Here is a 12,852-nt window from a genome sequence, read left to right as displayed (position 1 = left end):
GTGGACACAGGAGTGTGGAGTTGTGGGTCCCTGTCTTCGACTCAGAAGGCTAAATGGGAAGTGTTTACAGTCCAGACTAGCAAGAGGGCTTAGGGCAAGCCAGGGTTTACTGAGAATGCACTGCCCTGTGCAAAACCAGCATGGTCCTGCTGTCCCCCCCCAGCCCTGCTCTGACATACAAAGCTTGGACTAGAATCACGTCACGTTTTAGGACCCAACCCTCGGGCTCTCAGAGTCCACTGCCTGTGCAGAACCATCATCATTTCTGGCACTACCTACGTCTCTGAGAGATAAAAATAGCCAGAAAACACAACTCCCGCTGTGCATCAAATGCATTTTGCTCTTCAGCCTGGAAGAATGACCTTTTCCAGAGAGCTGCATGTGTTCCAGGCTTTTAGCTCAGATCTAAGTTGCACATCTCAAAACGTCTACCACACCTCCTCGGCAAAGCACTTGGAGAGAGGAGAGCACTGATGGCTCAGACACAACAGCTATTGAGCTCTGACCCCAGTACTTTGTCTAAATTCCTTTAATCCTCTAGGAAATGGGGTTGTCCAGCATTCAGCAGAGCCCTCTGCCCTGGCATAATGAATACTCTGAATTCAAAGAAAGGCAGTAATGAAGACATTGTTTAATATGGCAGACTTTTAAAAGAGGATAAATATTCCACAGGACTAAGCCGAAGTGCCTTGAAGCTTCATTCATTCCTACAGTATTTGCAAATTTCCTGCGACACTGGAATCATTGTTTTGTGCTCATGCATGGAAACCAGATAGTACGGAATGTCCTTGAAAGACTATCAATTTAATTTTTTTCTTTTTATCCTCCAGCTTTGGTTTAAGACCCAGGCAGTAAGAGTTTCCACTTTCAGACTAACTGTATCTCTAATTGCCAAACACACCACGATGAATGTTTCTGACATAAACCATAACTGCTGTCGGACTGCAGATGCATTCAGCATTAAGCTTAATTTGACATAAACAACATGCACTTAAAAAAAATCCTCCCTTAAAAAAATTCACAAGGAGAGAAGAGAGGAACTATTGACAGTAAAATTAAGTACCAGCTCTTAGGAAGCTCTCTCTGAGCAAAAACTGGGGAGGAGCCTGGTGCTGTGCCATGTGAGGAGTCTGGTACTGCACAGGGTGCTGGAAGAGCCACTTATCATGGGCTCCTTTGCTGTGCTGCTGTCGCAGACCCTCAGTCCTGGTACCATCCAGGGCTGGGTCACTAACACAGCCTCTGCACAGAAAGGGACAAATGGATGAATGCAAGGTCTGAAGGAAGGAAGAAACTAAAAGGACTTGGCAGGACAAGCAGAAAGTGCTGCCCAAGGCAGCGTAAGATGAATGTATCACAGAAATACCTATGTCGGTTCCTGACAATGACCTGGATGAGATGGGTTAGGGAGCCCCAGCGATGCCCTAAAATCTGCTTCCCCTGCTTTCCCATGCTGGCTGGTGCAGGTGGGTAGTGTTAGCTTCCACCACCCCAGCTGAACTGGCACTGGCTCTCGGATGGGGCTAGGGGACACAGCCTGGGAAGTCACCCATAGCTGGCCACTGTCCCAAGCCAGCAGCGCTCTCCTCTAGAAAATTCCTTATGAAAAGGGCCATGGACTTCCAGCTTGGCTGTCTCCAGCAACAGGCACACAAGGACAGAAAGTGACAGTTGTCTGTGGTACGTACGGTTTGATTTGTTGCCTCAGGACTCATACCCTCCTTCCTGACGGTGAGGTCGAACGTATACTCCACATCTGCTTCTAACAGAGCTTTGGAAATTGTGACAATTCCTTCCTTGGCACTGAAATTCAGAGAGCACCCTGCAGCCGAGCTCTGCTTGCAAGGAGAAAAGAACTTTCAAACCCTCCTTGGTATGGGTGCACATCAGGTTAGTCCACAGCCAAAACATGCAGGTTCACACAAGTCACTGCTACAGATCTTACTGTGCAATGCCACCACTGGGGTGGGAGAAATGGGGTGGCATGTGGGCAATAAAGCACATTACCCTATTCTTCAGGTTAGTAAGCAATACTTGGAATACTCCTGTATTTCATCTGAGCATCAATTTCTTATTTTACAGCAATTAATTCTTCACTAAATAGCTTACAAACATTGCCAAACAACACAAAAAGCTCACATTAAACTCAAAAGTCTAAGCCACACACACTCCACAACTTTCTGTTCTGAGGTAAAGATAGAAAACAATGACATTTTACCAGCAAAAGAATTGCACATTCAATCAAAAATGCTCCTGAGGGGGATCTCCCGTAAGAATCTGAAGGGCAGTTCTCCCCTGCCCTTCTGTCACCATAGTGTCAAGACTATTTCAGCATGTGAGGACAGTGACCTGCCTGTGAGTGACAGAGACCTGTGCTCACTCGACTCCTCCAAAGTCTAACTTTGGCCCCCTGCTGAAATTAAAGACATTTAACTGTTACCGGGCGAGGAAGCAAAGCCCTCAGCCCCGCAGGCTGCAATCAGCAGCTCGGTAATTCCTTCAAGTTATGGAGCGGCCACACTGAAACCACAAACCAGAGGCCAAGTGCAGAGGCAGCGGCAACGCAGATGCCTCAGCTGCCAGTGCCAACACTTCTGCCGTGCAAAGGACACTGCAGCACCGGGCTGCATCAGGCTGCACTGCACAGCTCCTCACAGCAATTTTTGTACCACCATCCTGAGCTGGGAAATGGGAAACCTTTGCAACCCTCCTTCCAGAGCAGCTTTGTTAAAGATGCTCACAAAAGCTTCCCCCAGTACCATTTGAACCCAGACATATGTTTGTAGCGGAGCTGCTGTGTGGCTCCCAAACCCTCTCTGGCTGTGCAAAACTGTTCTTACCTTGGAGGAGAATGTACAAGACCAATCGTATAACAACGGAGTCTGTTCACCATCATCCAAGTTTGGGTCATAGGACTTCTCCCCATCCAAGATTAAGTCCTGAGTGTTGGACCATACACGGTATGACCCCCCATCAATGATTGGGACCAGCTTACTCGGTATCACAGTCACATTGGCAAAGATGCTTTTGGACAGTGGGGTGTCTCCAAAGGAGACAATAAAAATGAAGCAGTAATTCCCAACTTCCAGGGCAAGCTTTGGTATAACTAGCTGGGGCCTGTTCACATCAACATTTGGCAGACGGATCCTGCTGGAGTCATCCAAGTTCATGCAGCTGGGTGCTTGGTAGATCTCCCACAGGTGCTCTGTCTGGTACTTGATGCATCCTCGGAGGTCAATCTGTGCCTCTAGGTAGTTCCTCTGGGACCGCTTCATGACTACTTGAGGGGGCAAGGCTAACTCCACCTCTGGCTCCTCACACTCCAGGACTTTGACAGTGACAGTGAGGTGGGCTATGAAGAAGCTGATGAGATTGGTGGCATTCACCTCCACCAGGTAATCCCCAGGGCTCACGTAAGAATAGTTGGCCACTGCAACCCTGGTCATTTGAGTGGAAGAGCCATCCCCAAAGGTCCACAAGAACTCAACACTCCTGCTGCTGGGCACCACTGCTGCTTCAAACAGTGCTGTCCTGTTGACAAAGGCATTGGAGGCAGTGAGGGAGACTTGGACTATTGGGTCTTGGACTTGGATTGTTCTGGTGATATTGATACCTCCCAAGTCATTGAAGGCATTGAGGTGAATCTCAAGCAGCCCTGCAGCTTCTGGAGTGTAGGAAACACTCTCTCCTGCCACAGTGACCACAGATCGTCCTTTCTCTTTCCACAGGGAGAACTGCCATGAGAATGCCACACGGGAGCCACTCCCCACCTGGGCATGGAAGCTCTTCTCCGTGCCTGTGGGTATGCCTTCCTCACAGCAGTTCAGGAGCCTGACATCACGGATGGCCTCCAGGACAGAGATGAGCACTTGGGCATGTGCGATGCTGATTTGGTTCTGCACTGTCACAGTTACCAAGTAATCGCCACTCTTGGTGAACTCATGCGTGTACCTGGACCCATTGAGCACCACAGAGTAGTCCCCACTTATGCTCACCAAGTAACTCACAGAGGTACCTGACAACATCCTGATCACAAAGGTGACCTGTTCCCCTGGCTCCACCACCTTCTTGCTAGCAAGAACTTCCAGTCCTTGAATCCTGTCCAGCACTGAGATATTCCTGCTGGCCAGAGCCCAGCTGATGTCATTTGATGCATTCAGATAGACTGTATAAAACCCTGCTGTGGGGAACATGACTGCCACAGACTGGCCAGTCAGCGTTCCATTTGGCACCTCCCAAAGCCATGTCACTTCAGTCCCTTTCTGCAGCTCCCCCTCAAAGACCACTGTGGAGCCAGATGAGACGTATCTACAGTCCAGTTCTGCAGTCCCTATACTCAGCCCCTCTATGACCTCCTCTACATAGATAGGAATTGTTGCATTGGTTGAATTCAGCTTGTTTTCTGCTTCAATGATGACCTCTATCACTCCAGGGCTTTGGAAGGAGTGTATAATAAAGGGTTCAGAAGTAACAGGAGAGAAGCCATCCTCTAGGTACCAAATGTACGTGATGCCAGTGCCACTGGTTATGGTGGTACTTATGTTAACAGAGGCATTAATAGCAACTGGGTTGGGGAAGGCACAAGGCTTTAAAAGACCAATGCTTTCAATGAACTCCAGTGTCCTGTTAGCAGTTGCACATCCCAGCATATTAGTGGCTTTCAGATAGACAGTGTAGTTTCCAGCTTCTAGGACAACCAAGGAGAAGGTTTTCCCAGTGAAGGTCTGCACAGCATTGCCATCCCTTTGGGCTACCCAGCTGTAAGAGATGTTTGTTCCCTCTCTCACCACTGCCTGCAAATGGAGTGTTTTGTTCGTTGGGAAATAGATGTCCTCTACCAGGTCACTGCTAGCCACCTGCAGGCCCTCAATCTGTTCCAGGACGTAGACATAGATGCTGTCCTGCAACGAACTGATCTTGTTCTCTGCTGTCACAATGACATTGAATGTGCCCACGGACCGGAAAGTGTAGGAAATTGTGGAGGAGCCTTGGATAGGAGTGCACCGATCACAGAGGATCCACGAGTAGCGGATGGCACTGCCAGCTACAAGTGTGGCTACAAAACTCACTGAACCATTTAACGGCACCACTGTCCTGCTGGCATTGATGGTCAGCCCTTGGAGCCGACGTTTCACTGTGACATCAATGATGGTCTCATTAAAGCTCACATCATTCCGGCCCACCACACTAATAGTGTAATGGCCCGTGTTGTTGTAGGAGTGGGTGGCGATTTGCCCGGGCTGGGTAGTGCCATCTCCAAAGTCCCAACAGTAACTCACTTTGGTTCCATTCATGCTGGCAGAGAACAGGTAGATCTGGTTCAGCTCCAAAACACTTGTCCCGTTATATTCAATCTTTGCTACCCCAACCGGTTCCTGGACTTCCACAAACGCTGTGTCGTTGTTGAAAGAGACATTGTTGGAGACAGTCACTGTGACCAGGAAGACCCCTGTGTTCTTGTAGGTGTAGGTCACTTCAGTCCCACTCGATCTAGTGGACTCATTGGTCCCGAAATCCCAGCGGTAGCGGTACTGGTAGAGAGGCACGGCACTGACCTGGAAGCTGCTCTCTTCACCAAGCCTCACAAACTGCTTGGAAGGGAGAAGTGTGACATTGACAATCTCTGGCTCCACACAGACGCTGGTGAAATAGTGAGCCTTGTTAAACCTGCTTGAGAGAGTCAGGGAGAGGGGGAATGTCCCACTGCGGGTGAAGTTGTGCATCACCACAGGGTCCCCACTGATTGTGACATTGGACGAGCCATCTCCAAAAGTCCAATCAAAGATGTATTCATCAGGATTCCCTGTCACATATGCAGTCAGCTGCACGTCCGGGTGCTCAAGGATGCAAGAAGTAGGCTCTATTTTGAGTACTTCCAGGACAAATATCCTAACGGGCACAGTTTGGGAGACAGAGTTCACAGGATTCACAGCTGTCACATTCACGGTGCAGTTGATGTCCTTTACATACACGTGTTCTACCACTGGCACTTGAGTCCTCAGCACCGTCCCGTCCCCCATATCGAATATCCAGGTGATGCTGTCCCCCGTCTGCACTGAAGCATTAAGTGTCACAGATGCTCCCAGCTCTGCTGCCTCATCTGCAGAAACATGAAGCCCAGTTATCTCTTCAAACACTTGGTAGTGCTCAACTGTCTCCACACTGCTTATGGTATTGTTGGCAGTCACGGTGATGTTGTACACCCCTCTTCTGGGGTAGCTGTATGTCACTGTAGACTGGCTCTCTGTGAACAGCAAGGACCCGTCCCCGAAGTCCCAGGTGTACACGACGCCATAAGGAGATGGCAATGGATCAGCTCTGAAGGTGACCGGACAGTTCACAACTAAAACATCCTCCTCTGCTTCCATCTTCACATCAGTCAGGTAACTGTGGATGTGAACTGGGGTCAAGTGGGTGAGGTTCTCAAACTGGTTTGACACGACAACCACCAAGGCATACTCTCCTGCATTGGAAGAGAGCAGAAAAAGACCAGTGGTGAGGACACGCTTGCGCAACAACTTGCTCAGTGCTGCAGCAGTGTGGGAAGCAGGACGGGGACTGCAGGGAGATACTCTGCTTCTGCACTGTGCACACCCTGGGCTTCACTCTGCTCCAGGACAAGCAGGAATTACACCCAGGCCATCCATGTGAGGACCAAACACCAAGTAAGAAGCCAGTCTGAGAGATATGAAGAAAAGATTTTTTTTCTGTTTGCTCACAAAACAGACCCCCATCCTGCTGCCCACAGTAGTGCTCCCTACCCTCTCCCATCAGCACAGAGCTCACCTGCCACTCGTCTGTCTGCTGTGACTGCCCAAAAAGGGGACTGTGTGTGGTGGTCTTGCTTCTTACAACATGGACAAACCTCTCCTGGAAACAGTTACAGAGGATGGCAATTGCTGGAGACTCCCAGTCACTCTGGCTGTTTGCTCAGGAACGAGGTAATGACTTTCAAGCCATTGTTTTATTTGAAGGTGTATTATAGCCCCCTTGCAAGTAAAATATCTGAGCCCCTTCTTCCCCAAAGAACTGTCCTGAGCATACCTGGGTCTTGATAGACGTGTGAAACATTGTGCTCAATTACAACCTCATGCACACTGGGATCAGGAACAAGGAAAGACTTGTTGTAGGGAGGTTGGAACAGGTATGTCTTCTGGACACCATCTCCAAAATCCCACCTGGAGAAACATGCAAACCGTGTTACACAGCACAGCAGGAAACTCATGGAAATCCCAGAGGAACACTGGCCTGGCCTAGCGCTGTCTTTCAGGCTCAGGCCTGGGGTTTCCAGAAAAACCACAGGCAGTGTAATGCCAAGTATCAGAGCAGTAGCTGAGCCCAGTGCTGCAGAACTGTTGTTGTGAGAGGAGTACAGCACAAGTAAGAAGAGGAAGAACCCAGTATTAAAGCAATGTTGCAATCCTTTAAAAGAAAAGTATTTCAGCCTCAACTATAGGTCCCAGCCAGTGTGACTGAACCACGCTTGCAGAGATTTCAAATTAACTAGACAGCAGCAGAGAAATGGGCCATTTGACATCAGCTGGCCTTGGGAAGAGAAACAGTGCAGGCAAGACTGGTAAGCTATGCATAGTAAGATCCTAAGTTTGGGCAACTTGCAAAGGACTCACAGGAAAAGAGCATCCACAGCTGAATCAACCTGAACTCTTGCTGTAAGCTCCACGGTGCTGTTCTGCGGGAGGACCGGCAGGACACCCAACACAGTCAGGTTCTTCATCTTATTCATCATCTCCACCGTGACATTGTAATTGACCGTAAAGTTACTGACGTGGTTGGAGGCGGTGAGCTGGGAAGGACAGTGGGACAAAGAATGCATCTTGGGATCACCCTGCCCTGCTGCCCTCTCCTGAGAGTGGGGCTTCACTGTACTGAAGAGGTCCCACCAGGCAGGCGAGCAGGTAAGGTCAAAGAAGAGCGGCCTGTGGGACAGTGAGACAGGGGCAACAGCCTGAATGGCACTGGAAAGCAGCATGGACTGGAAGGTCACCTACCTGGTGAAGCCACCTCTTGCTGGAACCACCACATCTTCACTACTAAAGTCAGTCCAAGACTGACTGGTTCTACAGCAAGAGGACAAGAGAAGATCTTCTCATGTGGGGACTCCTCTGGCTCTGAACTTGCTAGTTACCCTTTTGCCTGCTCTGAGGTGCCCTGCACAGTCCCCAGCTGCTGAGCCCAGGCACTTGCTGCCACCGAGGGGGCAAGAGCCACCCAGTTTCCACAGGACAGTGGTGGATGAGTGCCGCCAAGCACAGAGAGCGGGGATGGGAGAAACTCACAAAAGCACGCCAAGTGCAGCTCCAGCATCCTGGGTGCAGTGGGCACAGAGAGGGAAAGCAAAGTTGGGCAGAGGAGGGAAAGGGAGGCAAGAGACTGAAGAGACATGACAGAAGTAGAACAGGATCCTCAAGGTTATATAGGCATTTAACACTGACAAGGCACCTAATAATGAAGCATCTTGCCATCTCCTCGCCTGCAGGAGAGCTGAGCTGCTGACAGAAAGGATCCTTCAAACCCAGTTGACCAGAGACCTCCCACCCCAACAGATAAAAGAAGTTCATGTCTTGGCTTCTGTGGGTCTGTTCCACTGAATCCAGCAGACCCTAGCCTAATGCCACCTTGTCAGCTCTGTAAGTGAAAGCAATCCAGGCTTGTCAGCAGAGTGCTTCACCCAGCAAATCAGTGCTACTCAGCATAGTGCTGCACCAAGCAGATTAGTGCTAGCATGCCCTCAGAGCCAGGGCTGGTGTCTCTTCAGGAAGCCAGCAGTTACCCTGCTAACGGATCAAGCAGCTTGGAGCCAGACCAGGACTCTACGTGGCAGTACAGGGCATGACACAGAAGGATGTTCTGGCCAGGGATAAACTCCTGTTCCACAACAGATACCTCCCTCTGCCCAGACTCTCTGCTCTATCATTCCTCTGGGTCATGACAAAGTCCAGTGTTCCAGCCTGCACCAGCACAGAGAGAACAGGACAGACACCAGAAGAGCTTGTGGCAGAAGCTCTGTGCTGCCTATGAAAGTCTTACATTTGCATCCTGCCTCTGCCTGAATTCACGTCTCCTGCCTGCCAAAGCAGTGGCTGGCACCCTGCAACAGGGCTCCCTGCTTCATTCCTGTTGGGGAGGAGTAAGAACAGACACTCCATGAACAGAAAGGAGAACATGGAGAAAAGAGGAGAAAGTAAAGACGAGGAAGACAGCAAAGTCAGCTGTAATGGAAGAATAGGAAGAAACTTACTATTGCATTTGCAAGAGCAGCTCAGTGAGAAATAGTAGGCAAGCTTGTTAGGTGAAAACCTTCTCAACTCATCTCTGCCTTCTCCTCTCCCTGCTGCTTTTCCTGCTTAGTTTGCGGGACGAGATGGAAACCCAGGATTGAAATGGTATTATGGGAAAGGCCTTGGCTTACCGAAAGCTTGTACACAGCTGGGCTTTGGTAGATAACATTGAAGACAACATTGTAAAAAGTGAAAGATGGCTTATCATCTACTGTCCATCGGAAAGTCACATCTGACCCAGCTTCCATCACAGGGATGTAGCTCTGAAAGGCATGAGAACATTTTATACTAGTGCAAGAGAAAAGCATGCACAGCAGTTCCCAGGAGACCTCCAGCTGAACTGGAGAAGGAGCAGAGCCAGACTGGGAGGCATCACACAGCTGTAAGACACTGCCCTCAAAGCATGACACAGAGGTGCAAGATCATCTGTGGCTTTGCTGCTGATAAAGAATTGCAGACTCTGACTCCATAAATCAACAGCAGAGCAGGGGGCAGAACACATACTGCCTGCCCCCACATCCTAGTGCTCTGCTCTTGTGATCAGGTCTCTTTCTTGCTGGCTAAAAAACTTTTCCATATCTTTGCAGAAACAACTCAGCTTTAGCTACACCTGTAAGATGAGTCTCTGACCCTCGTCCCTTGACGGTGCCTGACCCAAAGGCTAAAATGGTTGAACTGCACTGGACAGGGTAGTCTCCCTCCTCACTCCTACAGTGCCTCCTGAGCAGACCGTGGCAGCCAGGAAGGGTGAGACCATCAGGCATTGCAGGCATAGGGTTCTGCTGTAAGCAGCCAGAGGTTGAACAGAGCATTTCACAGATACCAACGGGCAGTTATTGAACAGGTTTCTAGGGCTCAGCTGTAGCTCTGGGGACAGGGGATTGGAGGAAAAAAAGACTGCAAACACCAGAGTAACTCCAAGACTTTGACAGATGGATGAAACATTTTTATAGCTTCAGCTAGCTGATGTAAGGATTTAGTAGAGCAAATCTTAACACCTAAAGGAATAACTACCTTGACAAGTCAAAAGAAGGTAAATACTGGCTTTTTATAATGCCTCCAGTTTTCTGTGGAACTGGAAAGGCAGTACCCCCCTCACAGGAGGTACTGCCTTACCTCTAAGGGAACCCAAGTGAACGTACAGCTGAGCTGTCTTCCTGCTGGAGAGCACCAGTGCTTTCTGCCACATGCCTCTGCCTGCAGCGGCGCTGTCTGCATGGCCTGGGAGCTGGCGCTTAGCAGCAAGCAGGGCTACACCCAACCAGTGTGGAGCTGAGCCCCTGCCCTCCTCATAAGCCAAACACACCACCTTAGTCTTAAAAGCTAAAAATGCTACTGACAAATTAAAAGCAGCAGTAATCACTCACCACTCGTGTATTTAGCAGGACTCTGCTCTCAGGGTCAGGGGTGGCCCGCAGCCCACGGATAGGCTCCTCCACTTTCACTGTGACAGTGATGTTCTGCGAGCTCACAGTGTTCTCTGCAACCAGCGTGTGGGTGCTCATCCCCTCCCTGAGGCCGCTCAGGCTGACCACTGCAAACCAGGTGTCGTTGGTCTCTCTGGCACAGTCTGCTGTCAGCAGGGCCACAGCCGCTGGGCAGGACCCCTCGAAGGGGAAGGTGTGGTTGTCTCCCAGCCAGCTAGCTGTTGCATTCACCCCTGAGGAGAGTTTGATGACCAGGGTAGTGTGGTTGGATGGTAGGTAGACCCTGCCGCCCTGAGGAGCGGGGTGGATGACACGCAGGCCTGACACCTGGGAAGCCACCCAGAAACTGCAGGACAGATTGGTGCTGAAGACCCCGTTGTCCACGTTGGCTCTGACCGTGTAGCGACCTGGATGCTCCAGCCCCGTGTTGTGGGAGCTGATCACCGGGACCAGCTGCTCCTCAGCGTACCAAACTCGGAGAGAGCAAACAGTGTTGTTCATCCAGGTGGCACCGATGAAGCCGTCAGACAAGCCAAGTGCCGACTCCGAAGAGTTTATGCTTAAGACATTGGTTCTGTAAGGGGATGTGGTACTTGGCTGGCACTGGAGGAGTAAGCCCAAGCCTGCATTGTGCTGGATACTGAAGACATCCTCAGACCTGACAAATATATTTTCTTTTCTGAATGTGACCTGCAGAGAGAGGAGACATTTTTGGATTAATGCCTCAAATTAAGAGCACTCAGCACCCAACTATTGCCTGGGCAAGACAGCTGGATTTACTGCCAAGTGGAAACCAACTTGGAAGCTGCAGATGCAAACACAGCACGGGGAGACATTTCACCATTGGTCACTCTGAATTAAATGTGCTAACACAGAAGCCAGCCTTATGCTCTATCCCCACTGCATAAGTGCAACGGAAACAGCCCAGGAAATCTGCGCAGCCTTTTGACCAGCTATGCTATTGCAACAGGTTACTGTCGGGAGTCCATGGCTTAGAGCAGGGAAGATTGAAAGCAGTGGCACGTGTGACACTGGGCAAGTCACTTCATTTGAATGGACTTCAGTATCTCCATCTGAAAATTGGGAACAATTCTTTATTTACCGAAAGCACTCAGGAGAAAACTGCCCCACCTACGCACTGGTTATAGCAGCTAATAAACACTGACCAGATACCGGGAAGAAGGGCCAGCTGGTATTGTAAAGAGAAACTCCTCGATGAGTTCATAGCTGAGCTGGCTTTCACTGTGCTGAAGGGAAACGGGGGTAGGGCTGCTGGCAAGAGAACTGTTGGCACACTCAGTTGCGTTGCAGCAGTTGTTTAGCGATGAGCACAAATTAGTCAAATGACACCACTGGAAACCAGGAGGACATTCAAATAGTGTCCAGTTCCCATCATCCTGAGAAGTGTAGAATGGTTCTGTAGCATTTTTTTCCTCCTGGTAGTCTGCAAGAAGTGAAAGAGAAAGCAACAATCACATTCTGACAAGTAACACTTCTAGCGCACTTGTCCCTTGCTCCAAATTCCCCATTTTTTCCCACTTTGACTGATGATGGCTCCACTCTTAGTAAAAGCTGCAACTGCAACACATCATGATGCTATATAAGACAAGTGTCCTTGTTTTACTGCAAAGTTTCACAAAGGCATGAAGGTCATTAAAAACAAAGTTAGCCTCTTTTCCAGTGAGAACACACCAATATTCAATCTAAAAGAGATCTATGTTCAAGCCAAAGCAAGACCAAACAAAAGTAGAGCTGGCTTTGACACTGAAAACACATTAAGCAACTTTTCTTAAGTTAATGTTTCCATGTCAAAGTATCAGCTTTTCAGTGTCAAAAAATATCCTTTTGCAACCAGCCAACCCTATGGCAATAGCAAACATTTTGCTGCAAAATTAACTGTTGCCAAAACTGTGACTATTGAGCTGTTGTACAAGGAATAAAAGGCTTATTAGATTATCTCGTCTACCAGGAAGAATTGGGCTCACTAAAATGTTCTTCCTTGTTAACCTGTGGGACTAGATGGACCAAAACACATTCCCATCATTTGACATGTCACGTCTTCCCAAAGTATTAAAGTATAGCTCAGAAGATTAACTCACTTCTACATATGTTCCTTACACCCACAT

The 12,852-nt window shown here is 49.3% G+C and overlaps 1 protein-coding gene across 2 annotated transcripts in view; it reads right to left on the bottom strand.

Moving 5' to 3' along the window:
• The window catches only part of PKD1 (polycystin 1, transient receptor potential channel interacting), a 112,563-nt gene that overhangs the window by 33,044 nt on the left and 66,667 nt on the right, over positions 1–12,852 (bottom strand). Inside the window, exons 10-16 of one of the 2 annotated variants that reach the window (XM_080384741.1) lie at positions 11,893–12,170; positions 10,667–11,416; positions 9,431–9,562; positions 7,629–7,804; positions 7,045–7,178; positions 2,841–6,463; positions 1,689–1,838 (exon numbers count right to left, since the gene is read on the bottom strand). In XM_080384741.1, coding sequence (XP_080240867.1) covers positions 1,689–1,838; positions 2,841–6,463; positions 7,045–7,178; positions 7,629–7,804; positions 9,431–9,562; positions 10,667–11,416; positions 11,893–12,170 — 5,243 coding nt within the window. The remainder of the gene's footprint in view (positions 1–1,688; positions 1,839–2,840; positions 6,464–7,044; positions 7,179–7,628; positions 7,805–9,430; positions 9,563–10,666; positions 11,417–11,892; positions 12,171–12,852) is intronic. The other variant, XM_080384742.1, reaches the window with a different exon arrangement.

This window comes from Falco punctatus, assembly GCF_963210335.1.
Source record: "Falco punctatus genome assembly, chromosome: 4".
Classification (NCBI taxonomy): domain Eukaryota; kingdom Metazoa; phylum Chordata; class Aves; order Falconiformes; family Falconidae; genus Falco; species Falco punctatus.
Note: the sequence above shows the minus strand (reverse complement) of the source record. Positions and strands in the feature narration are given on the sequence as shown.